At 46.6% G+C, this 21,246-nt stretch overlaps 1 protein-coding gene across 1 annotated transcript in view; it reads left to right on the forward strand.

The window, feature by feature from the left end:
• The first annotated feature begins 522 nt into the window (after positions 1 to 522).
• Positions 523 to 21,246, forward strand: part of PKD1L2 (polycystic kidney disease 1-like 2) — an 82,257-nt gene continuing 61,533 nt past the window's right edge. The window contains exons 1-8 of the mRNA XM_006888885.1: positions 523 to 820; positions 2,350 to 2,514; positions 4,195 to 4,380; positions 6,855 to 6,965; positions 12,038 to 12,185; positions 13,084 to 13,313; positions 17,133 to 17,537; positions 19,164 to 19,241. Coding sequence (XP_006888947.1) covers positions 523 to 820; positions 2,350 to 2,514; positions 4,195 to 4,380; positions 6,855 to 6,965; positions 12,038 to 12,185; positions 13,084 to 13,313; positions 17,133 to 17,537; positions 19,164 to 19,241 — 1,621 coding nt within the window. The remainder of the gene's footprint in view (positions 821 to 2,349; positions 2,515 to 4,194; positions 4,381 to 6,854; positions 6,966 to 12,037; positions 12,186 to 13,083; positions 13,314 to 17,132; positions 17,538 to 19,163; positions 19,242 to 21,246) is intronic.

Raw genomic sequence — 21,246 nt, forward strand, 5'->3', positions numbered from 1 at the left:
TGCAAATAGCCATGAAGATTTAAGCCATGCTGGGGAGAGAGAGGATGGTTATCATTTGAGTGCAACTACTGCTGAGAACAAAAGAGCTGTGCATGAGTGCACCTTGGCTTCTTTGCCACCCCATAAATCTAACCATCTTTCCATTTTTATTTTATCACATGCTTCCCACATGCTTATGAGTCCTCAATAAATAGCACCCAAGAACAACGACAAAGATCAAGAGAAAAGAATTTTTTATCAGAAGTTAAACACTTGACTGAATGACAGAGAGGTGACAGAGCAACAATATGGTTCTCCAGAAGACCATTTTGCTAATTAATTAGAATTGGAGTGTTGAACAAAGAGCTGGGTGAGGCAAAATGCAGACACATTCATTCAGAGTCTTTTGTGTACAGAACCAAAGGAAGTCAGCATTATGTGAAGCAAAGAGAGCAGGAGAGATTGCTGGTGGGTGGTAGTGAAGCACCAGCATATGAGGGACCGGGAGAGCACCCCAGCAAATGCGCCAACAGCCGTTCAAGGATGAGCGCCTTGCACTTAGCACTCTTGGGTTTCCTTCTGAGTTTTAGGGCCACTGCTGCTGGACCAGAGGGTGACTTTTGCTCTAAGAACCAGGTGGCCTTCAGAGACAGTTGCTATGACTTTGTACCACTTGGACGCACCTTCCATGGTGCCCAAGCCTGGTGTGAGGGACAAGGAGGCCACCTGGTCTTCATTCAGAATGAAGGCACCCAGAAATTTCTGCAGAAACACATCTCCCAGGACAGGGAGTGGTGGATTGGACTCACAGGGAGCTTGGCGCCAAGTGAAACTGTAGAAGGTAAGGGCTGGGCTGGCCATGTTTTCTGGGAGGCTGTGGTTATCACCATCTGTCATTTCTCATCTGGAGCTCCACAGAGCAAAGTGATCTTTTCAGCTGTCATGGTAAGTATACCTTTCTCTGTGACTGAAAAGAAAGGAAGTCATTCAGGCACAGATCTTGGTACAGGAAGAACGCAGATGGCATAATGGCTAAGTGACCAGCTACTAACTAAACAATCGTTGGTTTCAATCTACCTAATAGCTCTTTGGGGGAAAGGGTTGGTGGTCTGCTCCTGGAAAGGTAAAGCCTGCGGGGCAGTTCTGTCCTGTCACTTGATGTCATTATTAGCAGAAAACTGACTTGGCAGCACGCAGCAACGGCAGCCACCCAGCACAGAACACAGCACACAGAGGAGAGACTGGCAATGCCCACAGGGAGCAGTGGCAGGTTGGAGTCCAACAGCTGCTCTGCAGGAGAAACAGGGGCTGTCTCCTTCTGTTAAGAGCTATAGCCGTGGCATTCTGAAGGAGGGTTTTCATGAGCTGGAAATGACAGCAGGTGCTTTTGGGTGACTAAAATAATAACTTCTTCCTTGACGTGTGCGGGACACTCTCCTGAGTGCTTTCTATGCCTTGTTGTCTTGAATTCTTAGAAGTGATGAGATCATTTTCATTGTCATCAGTGATGCAGAACCTGAGACTCTGAAAGTTATTGTGCAGCATTTTCAAAGGGCTTCCATCTGTTCCTACTTGTAATGAGATGAGAAAGGTTGGGTGTCCAGCCCTGCTCAATGCACACTGCAGTCTCAGTTCACTGGGCTCCCCGGAACCTCTGACAACATTCACACTGCAATCCACTCAGCACCTGTCCTGGCTGCAGGCAGGGAAGCCCTTGGTGTGCCTGCGGGTCCTGTCCACTCTTCTTGGAGGACACTCAGGACCTGACTCAACGTCCAGGCATCTCTCTAGCCATCCAGCCCCCATGTGGTGCTATGAGTCCTTCAAGGAAAGGAAGCATATTCTGGCCAATTTTGTTCTCCTCTAACACATAGCAGAGAGCAAACTAATCAGCATTTGCATTTCATCTTTATGCCAAACCCAATGAGATGGACATTGATACCCTTGAAATAATTTTTTTCCACTCTTCACTGCTGGCTGTCAAGTAGATCTAACTCCCAGGAGTGCATCATCATTTCTGAGGCTGTAAATCTTTACAAGAGGGAGCCTGTCCATTTTCTCCTTCAGAGTAGCTTGTGCATTTGAACTACTAAGCTTCCAGTTAGCAGCCAAGCACATTAAGCACTGCTTATATTTGCTGTGGAAAAACATAAATAACAAATAAATAACCACCTCTCCAATTTGGTGATGCACTTACATATGACTGCATGAAGACGACAAGTAGAAGTGCCCCTTCCCTGGCAGCGAAAAGAGAGCCTCCAGCCCCTCAGCATTAATGAGCCCCTACTGCACACCTGGACTTGCACTCTCCAGGTGAGCTCTGCACACAGAAGGGTGAGTAGGAAGTTGCTGATCATGTTCCCCTCACAGGTCCAGGGACCTGGCTGGATGCCTCCAATGTGACCTACAGCAACTGGGGTGGAGGGCAGGCCATGGCCGCCCCTGGCACCTGCGGCTACATCGGGAGAGGCCCTTCCTCCAGGTGGGCCGTCACAGACAACTGCTCCCAGGATTTTGCCTTTATATGTCAATCAGGTGAGGTACTTGCCACCACCACCTCCGCTCCATCACCGCCTCCCCACTGCCCCGGCCTGCCTCTCTGCTAGGCCTTTCTTTCCTTCTTCTGCCTCCACTCTTGGCATCTGGCTTTCCCTTCTCCCCCTTCCCTGTCTCCCTTCATTAGCTTTCTTTCCTTCTCTCTGACACCTTCTGCTCCCGTGCCCTCCTGTTCCCATGTCTCTGGCTCTGGCCCTGCGTCTGTGTATTCTCTCTCTCTGACTCCTGTTTGAGTGTCTGTCTCTCAGGCTTTCCTTTATCTCTCATTCTCACTTTTTAGTCCCTGTCTTTCTTTCCAAGGTCTACCACCCTCTCTTGCTCCTCAGCACTTTGGAGCAGTCCCTAACAGTGGGCTTGCCCAATGCAATACATCTCCCCTCCTCACCGCCCTGTCTCACATACTGTGGGCATGTTGTTAGGAGAGGCTATTCTTGGAAAGGGATATCATGCTTGGAAAGGTGATGATGGGTCAACAAATGAGAGGAAGACCCTCAGTGAGATGGATTATCACAGAGACTACAGCAATGGCTTCAAGTGTATCTCCCTTTCACACTCACTCTGTGTGCACATGCCCACTGTCCTGTCTTGACTCTGTGTCTCCACTCATACACACACCCAGAGGACAGCACTTTCAGCTCCACTTACCCCGAGATCCTGTAAGGGGAGACAGGTACTGTTGGGGGCTGCCCCCATCACCCCAAAACCTTTATTCTGCCAGCCAGGGCTTCCTCTCCCACTCTGACCTCCTCAGTCCCCTAAATGCCTTTCCTAGAAATGCCCACTTGGGCTTCACCTGCAGGCCCTGGTGGCCTCTCTTGGGAACCAGTGTGAGGGTTCCAGCAGCAGCCACATGTGGGCCCCATCCAGGTGCTGCTTGCCATGTCAGGCCTCTCTGGTAGTTTGAACCCACCTGCAGCTCTGAGAGAGAAGGAAGAGCACTCCTCTGGGCCTCGGAAACCCAGTGGAAGGCCAGCCCTGAGCTTTCAGGCAGATCAACTCAAGAGCAAGGAGTCTGAGTTTTCTGGGTTTTCTAACTCTGTATGTGGAGCCTGCTGGCACAGTCATTAAAGTACTTGGTTACTTGCCGCAAGATCCGCACCCACCAGTGCTCTGTGGGAGGAAGCGGAGGCAGTTTCTCCCATTGAGATTTAGTCCTGGAAACCCTATGGGGGCCATTCTATCCTGTCCTACAGGGCTGCTGTGAACCAGAATTAGCTTGAAGGCTGTGCAAACAATGGCATAAGGAGTTCTGGTGCCACAGTGATTTAGCAATTGGCTGACAGTCAAAGGGTTAGTGGTTCAAACTCACTCAGAGGTATCTCAGAAGATGAGCTGGACTGCTTCTGAAAGGCCACAGCCTTTGAAACCCTGTAGAGCCTGTTCTGTGGTGACACGTGTGGTGAGAACGACACCAACAGCTCTGTGGGCACTGGTCTGTCAGAGGAGACACAGTGCTAACTCTGGTGGCCACACAGCCAGTGCGGCGCTGGGCTGGACCTGAGCTGCGCAGTCTGGCTCCACTGGGAAGATCCTGACCATCACCTTGCACTTCGCCCACCTCCTGACCCCTGTGGAATCTCAGTCCAGACCCCTGAGAACCTTCCAGACACAGCCCCTGTGGCATGCACCTTCCCACGGTGTTGCTGTTTTTCTCCACAGGGCTTGGATGGAGCCTGGCCTGTGACGGTTTCAACGCCACCCTGTACTGTGGCTCGGGGGAGGTGATCCAGATGCAAGACGCCTTCTATGGGCGCCAGAGCCCTCATTACTGTGCCCGGCATGCTGGGCATCCCATGGGCCTGGACAACAAGTGCAGCTGGGTCAGCGTGAAGGATGAGGTGGCAGGTAGGACCCCAGGGCTCCACAGTTCCTGGATTCTGTGCTGAGAGGGTCTGACAAAGGCTCCCAGAAAGCTCTAACTCCCTTCACCTCTGAGTCTGGGCCTCAAACACTCAGGGAAATCAGCTGTTCCTGTCCACACCACAGAGCAGGGCACAGATACTGGGCTCAGTGGATCGATTGAGCCTTTTGCTAGAAACATCACTCTATTTTCCACATTTTTTAAAACTTTAAAATGTTCTAAATTAACTTTCATTTAAAAAATCACAATTTTAAAAATAAAAGAAAGATAAATGTTTAAAACTACCGACAGAAGAAGCAAGTTCAATGAACTTGTATACATCCCTGATGGTATCTCTCAACCCGATGGGAGACTCCCTGGAGGACTCAGTTTTTCAGAATCACATGAAATCTGACTCTTTGAGGCATTTGATACAGTGACAAGGATTCTAGGGGGTCTCCCTGTGCTTCTCAGGGGGTGTGATGGCCTCAGGAATCCCGGGCCAAGGCACTGGAAGCCCCACCTCTCTCTGCTGTGGCCACTGTCCAGCTGTAGGGTTCTGTGACAGCAGGTGGCCTGCTTGTAACTAGGGGCACATGCCCTTCAGCTATTTGGCAAGGCTTGGCGTCCACTCAAGGAAGAACCAGGACCCCAGGAGATATTTCCATGGCACATAGACCCTGCAGCTGGTCTCCCTCCCCACATTGAGGACACACCCCTCCTTGGGACAATGTCATCCAGGCTCCCCCCAGAATAGCAAATGCTGGAATCAGTGGGCTGTTTCCCTCCACATCACCTTGTTATCCCGGCATCCCCACAGCTGTGGTTCCCCATTAAAGGAGGGCTCTGGACTGCAGAGGTTGGTGGAAATATCTTCCTCATTGGGCACTGATGGGCCAACCAGATGGCTTCCTAAAAGGTCCAGCTGTAAGTTTCCAGTCAACTTTGCAGTCAAGCCCTAGAGAAAACTGTCAGTAGGAACCTCACACCCAGCTGTTAAGGGTCCACAGAGATCTGGGCTGGCCCTGGGGGTGTACATCTGTCTTTAAGTGCCCCACTGACTCATTCACTCATTCATTAAATCAATCAATAAATATTTACTGAGTGCCAGCATTGAACCATCAACTCCTGGCTATGTGCGTACAAACCAAAACCCTCCAGAACTCTCTGCTGTAAATTGATTCTGGCTCCCAGTGACCCCATAAGGAAGTATGGAACTGCTCCATTGAGCTCTGAGGCGTGGGGGGAGCAGAGAGCCTCATTTTTCTCCAGGGATGTTGCACATCCAGAGATTACTGAAGCAGAGCCTGTTTTCCAAAGAGCTCACAGCTTCATGGGAAGACAAATATGTGCACAGTTACATAACCTTGTGCCAAAGGCTGCAAGAGGGGGAGCAAAAGGTACTGCTTATCAGCCCATGTGGAATTGTTTATTGAGTGCTTGCTGTATGCCAGGGACTGCCGCATGTGCAGGGGAGATAGTAGTGAACAAAGAAAATAAACCCTCAGTTGTCTCAGAGATTGGAGTCTAGAGCAGAGGCTGCGCACAGTAGGAATACACCCTTCCGACTGAGGTGTGTCAACAGGTCCCATCAGGAAAGGCGCATCCACGCCGGATCTTTCATCAGAAGGAAGTGGAAGCAAGGAGTTGGCTTCTCATCTGATGGAGATGAGGAGAAGCCCAACAGAGGCTGACGGTGGGACTCTACAATCAGGGCAACACAAAGTGGCTGCTACCCCGAGGGGCTACAGGGACAACAGAAGGAGAGATTCTTGTCAAGACTGGAAGGCAGGGCCTGTAGAGGATGCGGGAACCAGCGGCGGGGTGTGCGGTTTGAGAAAGCTCTTAGTGCTTCTTTAGAAAGTGGGAATAGACATTCCATTTGATCCTGCAATTTCCACTACTATGTATATGTCCCAAAGAAATAAAGGCTGTGACACAACCGGACATATGTACATCTGTGCTAGAGTAGCTTTCTCTATAAAAGCAAGGATTTGGAAACAACCCAAGTGTCCATCCACAGTGGTGTGGTGGTTGTGTGTTTTCTAATAGGAACCCACTCATAGCTGACCCTCCAGTGAGTTTTCAGAGGCAGTAAATTGCATGAGAGGAGATTGTCCACCTCTCTCCCAGGGAACAGCTAGTGGAGCTGAAGCCCATGCCTTTGGGTTGGCAATGCAACTCCTTACCCACTAGGCTGCTAGAGCTCTCAGTGGACATGTGGCTAAAGAAACTGTGGTACATTCACACAATAGAGTAGTATGCATCACTAAAAAAGTATCGAGAATTTGTGAACTACTTCACAACATAGATAAACCTAGGACAAATTATGTTGAGTGACGTAAGTCAGTCACAAAAGGACAATTATGGTGATTGCACTGCTGGGAAGTAGCTTATTCTGTGCAGCTCTGTCTGAAACACATTCTCTTTTTGTCTTTTGCCTTGCTCTTGCTTCTGCTGGGATGTGGGTGCCTCCCAGAGCAATGCCAGGGGCTGCAGGCATGCCAGGTGGCAGCGGACAGTACTTACTTTGGAGAACTTTGTCCCACTCTGGGCAGCTACCTGTGGGTGCACTACCAGTGTCTGGAAGGTGAGTCCCTATCTTGTTGGGGGTGGGAGTTTCCTTCGCATTTCTGCAGCAGGATGCGCTTCCCTCTGGAGACGGCTCCCATTTACATGGGTCCACTGTGCCCCAGAGACTTCCTCACCCAAAGGAGCTGCCCTGAGGCCAGACCGTCCACCTCAAGGACCCTCTTAGCATAAACCATCCAAGGCTCCCATTGCACGTGTTTTTAACAGAAACAAACTAGAAATTTAAAACATTTTAATCCTAGGATCCTTCTAACTAAATCACATGGGTAACCCAGTAAGTAACCAAAGCAAACCCGACTGCCTTCGAGCCTACACCTCCCCCCAGCAACCCTACAGCAGGAGCGGAACTGCTCCACAAGGTTTCCAATCTTTATAGAAGCAGACCACCACATCCTCCTACAGACTGGCTGCTGGGTTCTGTATGAGAATCTAAAATCAGAGCCACTGGGTTTGTGAGTAAATCTATCAGGCTAAAAGCATAGTTTTAACTCCACCTTCAAGTCTTGGCATGAGTCTGGAATCCATATTGGACTTTTCAGATGGCAGTTCCTTCAAGCTTGATGGCTGGCTTGACCATCTATCCCAACGTTCCTTTTCTCAGATATCTTGCAGCAGAGGGGTATCTCATCTATTCCCAGTGGGTCATCATTGTAGTCAAGCTACCTCTTGCCCTAAGGGTCTTGGTACACATGTTAGTGGTAGATCTTTATGATAGATCCTCAGAAAGAAATAGGATTGAGGAAGCTAGTTTACCAGCAGGTTACCAGAAAACCCATCTAGGTATCAATCTGTGTTATTGGAGTGACCTGTATTTTTGACCAATCATTTAATTCCATTCATGTACTATGGGCCTATCACTGCCAACGTCTCGCTTCTAGGTATTCCACCTTTAACTCCCCTGCTGGTCTTTCAGCCCAGTTATGAATTCCATAACCTTTAGTTCCTACTCCAACAATATGTTACCTCGCCTGTGGTCTGGCACAGAGGTCATTTCTTACTCTGTGACAATGGCTGTTTCCCCAGCCTGGTCCATCTCTATCCCTCAGTCTGCTTCATTTGCTTTCACTTAAGCAGATTCCATGATGTTCTATGGAAGTGTGAAGCATCACTCTTTCAATTAGCAGCTCAATGGTTAGGTTGGTCCACTGTACCATGAGAACCCCTAATCCAATAAATACGACAGAAGGAAGGCTGTGTGACTGAGAGGAGTGAAAAAGTAACTCATTCCCACATACCAGACTCCGTCAACCAACATCCTTCCCATTTTTTAAACATAAAAATACAGAAATCCGTGAAAAGAACCCAATTTATAATCATTTAGGGGAGCTCTTGTGGCATAATCTGTAGGGCACTGTACTACTAGCCCAAAGGCAGGCTTCACTTGCAGTATGAAGCCATCAGTCACTCCAGGGGAGAGAGATGGGAGATCTCTTTGCATGTGATTTTTAGCCTCAGAAAACCCACTGGAGAGCCGGCTGTGAGTTGGTTCCAATTTGGTGGTGATGAGTCTGAACTCTGATCCCCGTTTCGAAGCCCGGACAGCACAGTGGTCAAGCACTTGACAGTTAATGAGCCAGCTGTGGGAGACTGGTGCTCGCTCCCGTAGAGTCCCCTGGATGTTTACACAGCACGCCGTTAATGGGACACAGCAAACACACTTTATAGAAGTTTTCTAAATTAAGAAATAAAGTCACTCCCTCATTGCTGTGAAGTCAGAGATCAATTCACAGCCGACCCTTCAGTGAGTTTTCAGAGGCTGTAAACTGCACAGAAGGAGATTGCTCATCTGTCTCCCATGGTGCAGCTGGTGGATTCAAACCATTCACCATCGGGTTGGCGGTGCAACTCCTTCTCACTTAGCCACCAGAGTTCTCTAGAAAGAAAGTGCCTCCCTTCAATCCTACAGTCCTGCTATCCATCAGGAGCTTTGAAGGTCTAATGCGTAAGGAGATGTGCTGTTCACCCAAAAGCAGGGAGTTTGAATCCACCAGTTGCACCATTTGAGAAAGATGAACAATCTCTTCTCATGCAATTTACCGCCTCTGAAAACCTGCTGGAGGGTCAGCTATGAGTTAGTTCCGACTGGACGGCAAATAAGGATGACACCATTGCCTATAAGGAGCTTTAATGGTAGAGTGATTAAGAGTGAAGGGAACTTTTAAAGGGGCCACCACTGCATGGAGACAGCTGAGGTGGTCAGCTTCCCTATGGTCAACTTCCCTAAGGACTTCCAGCCTTGGTGGGCCCTACTAGACTGCTCTGCTCTAGCCTGGAGTGTCACTCTGATCCAAATGGACTCTCTATCAGGGAGGCTTTAGTCCCCATAAGGAAACCACAGTTAATTGCTGAGAATAAATTCTTCTTTTTAAAAATGTTTGCATACACATGGCTATCTGTATTTATTAATGTATATATATCATTAATATTTTTTCCTAAAAATATAATCCTATTAAACATTTTGGTCTACAACTGTTTTGGTTTTTTTTTTCACTTAGTCCTATATCCTGGCTATTTTCCCAAACTACTGCCTTATCTAGTGCATGACTGTAGAATTTCCTAATGTAAGACTATATTGAACTTTAATCAGGTTTCGCCCCACCCCCCTGGTTAGTTTTTTCTAATATGTCATGATGCAATGTTTCTTCTCTGTGTCGATCTCTTGACTGATGTATCTGGTATTATTTTTAGAGAAGGGATTCCTACTATCAGGGCTGCTGAGTCACAGATGATGTGCATTTTAAATGTGAAAAGATATTGCCAAGTTTCCATCCAAAATGATTGCACCCATTTAAATTCCTGAGAACAGTATGTGAGAGTGCTTCCCTGAAGGGTGTGAAGTCATAGGCTTAGTCATTGTCAGGTGAATGGATAGGTCCAAACAACTTCTACTGGGGGCAGGGGCAACTGGGCAAACAGCTTAGAAAAGATGACTCAGGGAATGTTGGGGTGTCAAGGAGTCCAGGTTCCTTGGGACCAAGGGACGAGAAGCACACCGAGAGGAGGGTGGGGTGACACTGAGCTGGACCTGCCTGCATGAAAGAAGAGTGGGCAGGATGCTGCTGTCCCACTTTCTGGGAACACTGGACCATGTGCCCACTGGGAAATTTTGCTGATAGACAAAGGGTGCAGTGTCCTTTGGAGAGCTGGCTGCCATAATGGTGCCATCATCACATAGATATGTAGCTTAGGGCAAGGAATGCATTATGTTGACCCTCCACACAGACCAGAATGCTGAGCTCCACCCTGATTTCCAGGACGCTGCCCCCCTGTGAATCAGGATGTCTTGGCTTCTGATCCCTGAGGAGAAGAACTTTATCCAGCCCCAACTGTGGTCAGACAGAAGGGTCTCCCCGTATGCAGAACATTCTCTGGTAGTCATGACTCACTTGAGCCTCAGAATAAAAAAAGGATGGCTTTCCTGTGAGCTCAAGGAAGTCCTTTTATTGTCTAATTATGATTAGAGTGATGTTTACAGACCACACATTCAGCGTTCACACTCATTTTGTTCTAGAACATTAAATCACAGTCCCCACAATGTAACTGCACTCTCCCCACTTCCTCCCTGTAATTCTGATTTCCATCATTCCTTCTTGGAAGAATGATTTTTCCCTTTCTTTAACGTGCTGATCCTTCTCTATGGGACACTGCCTTTCCCTTTACTCATCTTAAAGTGTCTGCTTATGCCTCTGTCTCCCTCTTGCATGCAGTGTCTTACATCCTTTCCCCTCTCATAAGTGATCAGAAACAGAAACACTGAGCCAGTCAACAAGCACAAGTTCTGTGAATGGCCAGAGCCCGTCTTCCTTTACCCCATCTTCCTCGCCAGCCTTTGAAGCTCAGGGTTTTTTTGTTGTTGTTTGTTTGTTTGTTTGTTTTGAAGCTCAGGGTTTTGTAAAATCTGATGGATACTAAAGGGCTTACTGTGACTCACTGGCTGCTTCAGCCAAAGGATTTTCTTTAAAGTGCTTTGCCTTTTGCCTTTTTAAACATCACAGAGTACATCTGAGAAATCATAGGATGCTGGCTGAAGAAATGAAGCAACACTGCATATTGCATAGCAGCTAAAGAGCCCTGGTGGCAGAATACATTAAGTGTTTGGCTAATAACTAGAAGGTCAGCAGTATGAACACGCCAGCTGCCTCTCAGGAGAAAGAGTGTCTTCTTCTGTTAGGATTAATAGCCTCAAAACCATGACCGATGTTCGCCATGAATCAGAACCAACTTGCCAGCAGTGGGTTTGGATTTTGGTATGCTTCCGCTTTAAAGAACAAGGTAGTTCTTTCTGTCTTCCTACAGAATAATCTCTAATATATACGCAATACTGTTTAAAGAGCCCAAAAGTACACATATGCTTTGTGCATGTTTACCAGGAAACTGTAACCCTGGCTGCCTCTAGAAGTGAGAGTGGAAGAGATAGATTTTGGTTTGTTTGTTTCCTTTCTGTCTACACCCTTTGATACATTTGGAATTTTATATCTTGGTCTGTGTTTGGAAAAGGACATGCTTGGAAAAGCAGAAGGTCAAGCAAACAGGGAAGACACTGAAAAAGATGGACTGACACAGTGACTGCCGCCAAGGATGCAGGAGATTGTGCGGATGGGGCAGGACAGAGAGGGTTCTGTTCTGTCTTATGTGGGGTCACTGTGCGTCAGAAATCACCTGACAGCACCTAGCAATTTCTTGGCCATAAGATATCTATCTTTTTTTTTTAAAAAAAGCACAACAACAACAACAAAACCCAACCAACTAAAACTAGAAAAAAACCCTAACCCCAATTAAAAACTTTCCAGAGTAAAATGTAAAAATCTTTGAAAGTCCTACACAAAAATCCACCTGTCAGAGAGCAGCTGGAACCCTCCAGTGACTCCACAGGAGAATGATGGACCTTTGTTCTGGAGTGATTTACAGCCTGGAAGCCCAAGGTCAGCCGGGAGTCAGTTCTGGCTCAATGGCAGTGAATAGGAAACAAATAGAAATAAAGGACACAGGGGGAGAAACGAGGAGTTTTAAAAGCAAGGCAGGCAACTTTGCTTTGCAGGGACACATGGTGTGTCACATTTTGACCTGCAGGCCTGCAACTGACTGTGTCCAATGAGAGTTTCATCTTTGAGAACATCACCATCTCTCTGACGTGGCTCCTCTCTCCCTACAGTGGAAAACTGTCCTGTATAATTAATATGGGAGATGGACACATTCTTGACCCCTACTATCCCCCCAGGTAAGAGGAATCACTGAACCTCAATTCTGGTTGTATCGGTGAGTTTGTGATTCATAACGGACAGTATGAGAACTTAGTGACTTAAAACAGCAATCTCTTGCTCATGGTCCTTTGGGCCAGCTGGGTGGTTCTCCTTGCCAGGGCCGGTTCAGCGAGGGACGAGGGGCATGGACAGGCCTTCCTCACATGTCTGATGGTTAGATGGGTGTCAGCTCCTGGCAGGTGTCTTTCATTACCCAAGTGACTAGCCTGGGCTTGTTCACACACTGGAGAGAGAGTTCCTAGCAGTGCAGTGAGCTTCAACATGCAAGCACTCTCTATTCCAGTCTTTGCTTGTGTTCTGTTTCCTAATGTCCCAAAGTGACTTCCGCTGCCAAGCCAACCCAGATGAGAAACAGACTGGCAGACGGAAGGAATGGCAGAACTAAACTCAGGGGATCTACGTGAGCCCCAGAGCGAGTCAGTGGAGAAAAGCCAGCGGAACCAGCTGCTTGACTTCCTCCTGCTCAGTGTTTTCTCTGTCATGACTGTTAGCTGGGTTGAGTGAGTCAAACTCATGGTGACCCTTGTTATGGAGAAGACCTGCTCCTTATGGGTTCCTCTCTCATCGCTTAAATGGAGTAGCTCTCCAGGCCTTTTCTTCCACTGTCCCCCTGGGTGGATTTGATCCACAAATGTTCAGGTGTAACAGTTGAGTTCAATAGTATGCACCGAGGAACCTTATTGCTACCCCTTTTCATGTCCTCCTGGACATGTCAATGTAATCTTCCAGAGTTCTAAGAGCGTAGGTTGGCCATGCAGTAACTTATTTCTTAGTCAAGTAGGAAAGCGTGAGGTGCATGAGTGCACACATACGTGTGTGAACGTGCATGGCCAGCGTTGGTCACATTCCTGACAGTTTGTCCAGCAATGTGACCCACCAGTTCACATCTCCCGGGGAGTTCACCGTGTTTGCTGAGTGCACCACCAGCGAGTGGCACGTGACAGTGCAGAAGCAAGTGACCATGCGAGCCAAGATGCAGCGACTCAGCGTGACTGGGTGTTCCAACCTATATACATCTGGGAAGAGCCCTCTCTGTCGAACCGTCTTTGGAGACCCTCTCTGGATTCAGGTGGAATTCGATGGAGGTGAGTGCTCCAAGTTTGATCTATTTTGTTATTGATAAGAACACATACAGCAAAATACACACTCATTCAACAGCTTCTACAAGGACAATTTAGTGATATTGATTACATTCACTGAATTGTGCAACCATCCTCTCTCTCCTTTTCAAGGATGTTCCTCCTTCACTAACATAAACTCACTGCTTCCTAATATTCCTACGTAATCTTGCAAGTTGCTGTTGTCAACTTGACTCTGTCCAGATAGTTCTTAAAAATATCTCATGCTTAAGGTAAAGCTTTTTACTAGGTAAGCTAAACTACTGTTTTGTTTGAAGATGATTTCCAGGGATATTTTTTGTTTAAGGTTTAAAGATTATCTCAAGGTAAGTTTCAGGGGTTCATCCACCCTCCCTGGCTCCAGAAGTTCGCAAAGATTTGAAATTCTGTTCTGCATTTCTACTCTTTTGATCAAGATTCTTCAGAATCAAAGATGCTGCAGGATCACTGATCAAAATGTTCAGCAAGGGTCTCGTGGCAATGGAGGCAGTTGTTCATGGAGTCCACTAGCCATTCCTTATTCCCTATACTCTCCTCTTACTCCAACTTCACCTGGTTCTTCCATAGTTTCAGGTGAATAGAGATCAATTATTGTGCCCTGGATGGCCACTTGAAAGTTTTTAAGATTCCAGGAACTATGCGGTGAACGAAGAGAACAGAAATATTGAGCATGTTGTTAGTAATGAACTGAGATGCCCTATGATCTTAAACCTTAAGTGAAAGAACCAAATCCCATGAGGTAGTTGGTTATAAATAGGCTCAGTAGTTTCTCTTTTTAAATATTTTTGTCATTATTGTAACTATAACTCGAGGTTGCTGTGATGCTAAACACTGTGACACTGATGTCACAGATGGGATAATGGTTACGCAAGGTGGATAGTGTTTGGTGGAGCTCCCTGATTAAAACAGACTTGGAATCAGGAGTGGCATCCACTTCTAAAGCAGCTTCCCTCCGGAAACTCTATGAACTTAGAGAAACGAGGAAAGTTATAGTGGTGTTCAGGTCTTTCATTCGTAGTGTTGCTATGAGTCGTTTATGACTTGATGTCACTTAACAATATTTTAATTTTATCTGCCATATAACTTTCACTAGTTTAACTTTTTTATAAGAGTAAACGGTGTAGATAGCCTTTTCTTGTCTATTTATATAAGTATGGTTGCATAATATTTGTGCTTTTATGACAGGCTGATTTTGTTCAGAATGTCTTCCTGCTCCACCCATACTGCAGCATTTATCTATCTAGATGTCACTTCTCCTAGTGATGTAGTAGTATTCCATTGCATACGTGTACTACATTTTGTTCCATTCATCTGTTAATGGCATTAGGCTGTTTCTGTCTTTTGGTTAAAGTGAATAATGGTGCAATTAATACTGATGCATGTAAAATCCTTCATAATGGGCTCCAAGTCCTTTCATCAAACTCCTACCAGTTATGTCAAGTAAATTCTCACACACAGTGCTGTCATGTTAGAGCCATCTCACTCTTCTTGTTGTTAGGTACCATCAAGTTGATATGGCTCATAGAGACCCTACAGACAACAGATCAGAAGCTTGTCCTATTCTGTGTCATTCTCACAATCTCCATCATATTCAAGTTCACAGTTGTTGCAGTCATGTGTAACAGTTCCTATGGCTGGAGACTATCCTGATCGGTCAGTGTCTTTTTAAGCTGGCTCAGAGGCTCTTCTGATTGGATAGCTTGTCTATTTTGAGTAATAAGGGTATCCATTCTGGTTCTTCATGGTATCCATTCTGACTGGTCAGTGTCTATTCTGATCCACCAGAGAATCCATTCTGATTGACACAGTTTTAGTTCTTAAATATTTTAAGTATTATTTTCTTAAATATTTTAAGTATTATTATTGCTCTCCATAAAGAACTCCCTTGCTGAGACCTGCTGTCACACAGAAGAGCATCTTTCATCAAAACAGAAACTTAGAGGGAGGTACGTCGATGTAAACAGTGGCAATGAGGACTTGTCTCAGAACTCACATGCTACTCGGGGCCTCATTCACAGTCTCACTCGTAATAACTTCATGGAGCTCTAAAGTGGCTTTCACAGAGCTCCCGGACATACTTTCTGTTCTTGTAGCCTCCTTGGTTGAAGATGGTCAATACAGACAATTAGGGAAATGTAAGATAATAATAATTTCTTTATTCCTTCAAATATAATTTAGAGCCCAATCTTTTGACAGGTGCTGGGGAAGTGGGAATAAACATGAACATGAGGGTCTTGCTATCATGGAGATGATATCATTTTCATCGTCTCTGTCATCATCATCTTTATCAGACAAACCAAACGGCTTGTCTCTTCTGGTGGAAAGAACTCTACTTTGTGGGTTTAAACCAGATTTTTAGAGTCAGCCATAATATCCAAAATCTAGTTAGGACAGTCAACCAGACTCTAAGGGGCCACCCATCCCAGTGAGAACATGAATTCTCATGTTGGCAGGGCTTCAGAGTCATCAGTGGATTTCAAAGCAACTGAGTTCACTTGCTCAGGTTGGAAAGAAAATTTAAGATTAATCTCAGGCTTGAAAACAAGCCCTTAACTATCCACTGCTACTCAGTGCTTCTCCATTGTACATGTGCCAACAATTACCAAGGGACTTAGTTAAAATGAAGATTCTGAATCAATATGTCCAGGTTGGGTTTTAAGACTCAGCATTTATAACAAGCTCCAAATAGTATCGATGCTGGTGGTCCAAGGACCAGGCTTTGAGTCTTAAGGCTCTAAGGCTTGACTTTAAAGGATGGACTCAAATCACTCCCTCTTTCCTACCCCCTAGGAGCGTTAGTGGTGTGGTCCACAGTGAGTTGCACTGCTATGTATTTCCAGGGGTTCAAATCCACCAATAGCTCTGAGGGAGAAAGATGGGCATTTTCCATTCCGATTGGCCACCTTGGAGACTTGATGGAGGGTTTCTCAAGAGTAGGTGCTGAGTCAAAAGCAGTGGGGTGGTCTGGGTTTTTCAGTCCCCCCTCCTTGCTGCACCACTACATAGTCTGTGTTTAGTTTCTCATTTGTGATATCATGATTCCTTCAAGCCTTCTAAACACACACTGGCTTTGGAAATTTACTCTACATGGCAGGAAGGAGGCAGTGGGGAAGGAAATGGGGGCCCACATCCACAATCAGTTGTAAGTAGCCAGTGAGCTGACTGACTCACAGCAAATCAATGAGCAACAGACTGCGACCTTGCCCTATCCTGTGCCTTCATGCTCAAGTCTCTGTGCCAATCCATCCCACTGGGGGCCTTCCTCTCTTTTGCTCTTTTCCTTACCTTCTTTCTACCTTCCTCAGCGCAATGACTTTCTTCAGGGACTGGTCCTTCCTGGCAACATGTCCAAAGTATGTGAGATGAAGCTTCACCATTTTTGCCTGTAAGAAGTACTTTGGTTGCACTTCCTCCACGATCTGTTTGTTTGTCCTGTTGGCATTCTATGGCACATCCCACACTCTTTGCCAACACCACTATTCAAAGGCATCAATTTTTCTTCTGTTATCCATCCTTATTTATTGTCCAGCTTTCAGCTGCATAAGGAGCAACTGAAAATACCATGGCTTGAATCAGGTCCACCTTGGTCTTTAAACTGATACCTACAGCCTTTCTAGCCTTTGAAAAAATCTACTGGAAGGTCAGCTGTGAGTTGGTTCCAATGTGATGGCAATGAGTTTGAGATTTTTCTGTAGTCACACTATAATCGGTGGGTTGTTGACTGGTTGACAGATGACAATGAGGACTTAACTGTTACCAACATTTTAATATTGTTTATCCACCTAGGAACAGGAGTGACTTACACTGTGCTGTCGGGTAACATAACCCTGACAGAGTGTACCACCTCGAGGGGCCCATGTCCCTGCAATGTGACACTGGACAGAGGAGCCCAGCAGTTGATGGGTGCGGGGATGCACCACTTGGAGATACGAGCCACAAGCAACACCACCACTTCTGTACTCTCCAGCAATGTCACTGTGCACCTCCTGGAGCCCTTGTTGGGACTGCAGGCCTCGTGGGCTTCCGACCACTTGGAACTTGGCCAGGACCTGTTGATCAACATCTCAGTGGCTCAGGGCACCCCTGAGGAGCTGATCTTCTGGGTGATTGGACTCAATGCCAACTTCTCCCACAAAGAAGAGACCTCTGGGGAGCCATTTGGAATGTACCATGTGGCAGTTCCTGTTGAAGGTACTTTGGGCTGGTGACTCTCCTTCCAAACTTCCCTGCCCTTTGCTTTCTTACTTGGTGCCTGAGATCTTACTAGTCAGTTTTTTGGTGTGTCCTGGATATAGACATAATCCTTAGCCTCCAGTCTGGGTCACAGTATAAGTAAGAGCTGGATATCACCTGTCCTCGTGGAGCTTAGAGACACAGGTTCTCAACCTCAGCATGACTGAGATTGGAGGTTCAATATTTCTTCAAGTTGGGGGATGTTCTGTGCATGTTAGGATGCTGAGAAGCATCCCTGGCTCATTAGTCACAATAATTTTAAAAAGTCTTGAGATATTGACAAATGTCCCCTGTGGCGTGAGGAAAATTGCCTTAGGCTGAGAATCACCAGAAGAGAACGGGTGCATTCTGATTCCTTCCATCCTCTAGAGGGCAAAGTGGTTTGAGGCTGCAATCTGTGTCGTATAGGGAAAGATAAATAACAACGGAGAGGTGGCGAGCTAGGGGTCAAGAGGAGAAAGAGTCATCCTGCTACGATAGAGAACAGAGATCAAGTGGCCTGGCTGATGGGAGGACAGGCTGGCTGAGGGACAGAATGACTGAGAGAGAGAGACTGTCTGACTAGGGGACAGACTTACTGGCAAGCACAGTCATTAAATCTGGAGGCAATGGTGATTCTTGACATGGAGGGGTCATCAGGCAGGAATGTGATGGAAATCTCAGTGTCTTGAGCCCACCCACAACCCTGCCTCTCATATCTCAGAGGTTTGAAGGAACAGGGCTGAGATTCTATGCAGGTGTGGAGTTACCATGCACTCAACAAATGACGTGGCAAGAGAGGTGCCAGATTTGAGGAGAAAAACACTTGAATTCTGCCACGGTCCCAGGGTCCAGCTTAACACACAAAGGTTCCATAGGTCACCCAAACTGGAAATCAAACAAGCACAGTGCACATGATATCATCCACACTTCTTTTTGCCCCAAACTGCTTTTTAAAATGCACTAAGTGTGGAAGTTTTCCCTTGCAAATAGATCCTATCTTCGCATGTCCTATAACTTTTCCTCCCTTTACTCTCAGATTTTTACTCCCCTCTAAAGACCAACAGATGAGCGCTCAAGGGTAAGGAGGTAAGGAAGAGGGGAAAGGAAGCCACCTGGTCGTGTGTGGTACTGGCCCAGTGTTGGCTGGCTTGCCACACTGGAAGCTGCCTCTTATAAGAAATTCTGTGGGCTCCTGAGGCCCCCTGCTGGGCATGATGCAGTCCAAGTGCAGACTGGATTCATGATTCCCAGTGGCACCATTAGCATCTTCTTGCTAGTCAGGGCAGGAGCAGTACTGTCATTGGTGTCCTTGATCCTTCTGCAGTCAGAGTGCCAACCTGTGCTGGAGACTCCATCCTTCCTCCTCCTTCTCCTCCTCCTCTTCTTCCTTGCTTCTTGTTCCTCCATGACCCTCTGTGTCTGATGACAGTTGTAGAAACTAGTTCTTCCCTTAGAACAATGCAGGACTCTTCCACACAGGTTATGGTTACAGCATGAGCTGTGAGGCAATGTAAGGTGATGGTCCTGAGTAGGCTCGCTCAGAGCAAATCGAACCATTAACCACAACATCCTCGACTCTCTCCATTTCCTTTCTCCCTGCAGGCACCTTCCTGGTCACCGTGCTGGTGAGGAATGCCTTCTTCAACACGAGTTTGGTGGTCGGAAGCATCACTGTCTCAGGCAAGTGGTTTCTGTGAGGGGCCTGAAACTTGTTCTAAGGAACCACAGACAGTGCATGTACCTGAACCCAGTGAGGGACACCTTGGAGCAGTGCTCTGAACAATCCCCCTTGACCTGCAGATAAGAAGACGTCTGTGGTTACTCAAAGAGCCAATGATGTGTGCAGTAAAACGTTGAACCACTGAAAAAGAATTCTATAATGTTCGAATGTATACCAGTTACGATGCTGTAGTCTTAAAGTAATAGAAAGTCAAGCCCAAGTCAAGTCTTATGTTCAGGGCTTTACTATTTCAAATCATAGAAAGCTAAGAGAGAATAAGTACTCCAGCTGGCCAGTGAGGATGCAGGCTCAGATTGTATTTCTGCTCTGCCTTCCTGAGAGCTTTGGCTTTGCCTTTAAGCTTGTCTCTCCTGGAATCAAGATGTGTGCTGCAGCTGCAGACACTGCATGCCAATTCAACATTATCCAGACGCAGGAGGGGGTGAGGCATTTTCTCCTGAACACTACTTTTTTTGTCCATGGAAGAAAGCTTTCCCATTGGCCTCTCACAGTCTTCCCCTGAGACGCCACTGGATAGGGTCATGAATTCCAGCTTCAAGGGATGCTGGGAAAGAAACATCCAGCATTTTCAGGTTCCATGAGGGAAGGTGGATTCCACAGCCAAGAGTAAGCAAATGGTACTGGGTGGCTAGCCATCAGCAACAGCCCCAGAGCTCAAGATCATTTTGAATCTGTTAGCCAGGAACCAGAGCAGCAAAGAACAAAAATGCAGTTCTGGTAAAAAGAAACTGACCCCCTCCAAGGAAAGTCTGCTCCTAGGGTAGATCAGACTCCCAGCATTGATACAGTTACTGTAACAGTGGCTCTTGCATCTCAGAGATCATGGCGATGGTGCAGGAGAGGGCAACATTCTGCTCTGTTGTTCATGGGGCCACTGTGAGATGCAGTCTACTCCATGGCACATACCACCACCACCAACTTAAGAACTCCATGTTCAGTGAGGTCAGTGGGCAGCCTGAGGCCAGTCTCGGTGGGACTATTTGCACCATGGAAATTAACAAACACTAAAAGCTAGGGAAGACACTGCTGATCTAATGATAGGGTTCTCACCTTCCATGTAAGAGGTCTCTGGTGGCTTACTGATAAGGAATTGTGCTGCCAATGCAAAAGTACATGGTTCAAATCCATCAGTGGCTCCATGGAAGAAAGATGGCTATCTCCTTCCATGAGATTGACTGCCTCTGAAAACCCACTGGGCCAGTGAGGGGTGGTTCTGACTCAAGGATACACAACAACAACCACATGCAAGAGACTTGGGTTTGATTTCTGGTTGTCACCTTACGTTGTTACCCACCTCATGAATAACAAATAACCACTGAATTTGAATGGCTTTGAAAGGCCTTGTTATTTATAGGGAGAGCCCTATAGATCACAATGTCCTGCTTCACAGAGGACAGCACAGGACCAGGTTGGTTTTCATTCTGTTGCATGTGGGGTTACCATAGTAAACAACAACTAGAAGGGAACTAAGTCTTGGGTTTTATCTCTGCAGACAACTGCTTCTTCCTTAATGACACAAGTTAGGTCTTTAGCCCAGTGTTGAACTTAGTGTACTAGTTTTGGCCCCATAACCTGAATATCTCCTTGTGCTATGAGCTTTTGAGTCAGAACCAACTCATAGCTGACCTCCCTGGGTTTTCGGAGGCAGTAAATATCATGGGAGGAAAGTGTCCATCTTTCTTCCAAGGAGCAGCTGGTAGATTTGAACTGAGTGCCTTTGTGATTGCAGTATAGCTTCTTACCACTAGTTCTCCTAAACTCCTTCCACCCCCAAAGTTTAACAGTCATCCTACTGTGTTCACAGCTCCACCCAGTCTCCAAGAACCACTGGGAACAAAAGCCACAGAAAAGGATGTGAGTATGTTCTTTTACACTTTTAGCCTTATGAGAAAAAGATGTCCAAGCATCCTGTTTTAATTTTTCAGGGGTTTTTGGTGCTAATAC

This window comes from Elephantulus edwardii, unplaced genomic scaffold (assembly GCF_000299155.1).
Source record: "Elephantulus edwardii isolate Elephantulus edwardi_28Jun2011 unplaced genomic scaffold, EleEdw1.0 scaffold00072, whole genome shotgun sequence".
In the NCBI taxonomy this organism is placed as follows: Eukaryota; Metazoa; Chordata; class Mammalia; order Macroscelidea; family Macroscelididae; genus Elephantulus; species Elephantulus edwardii.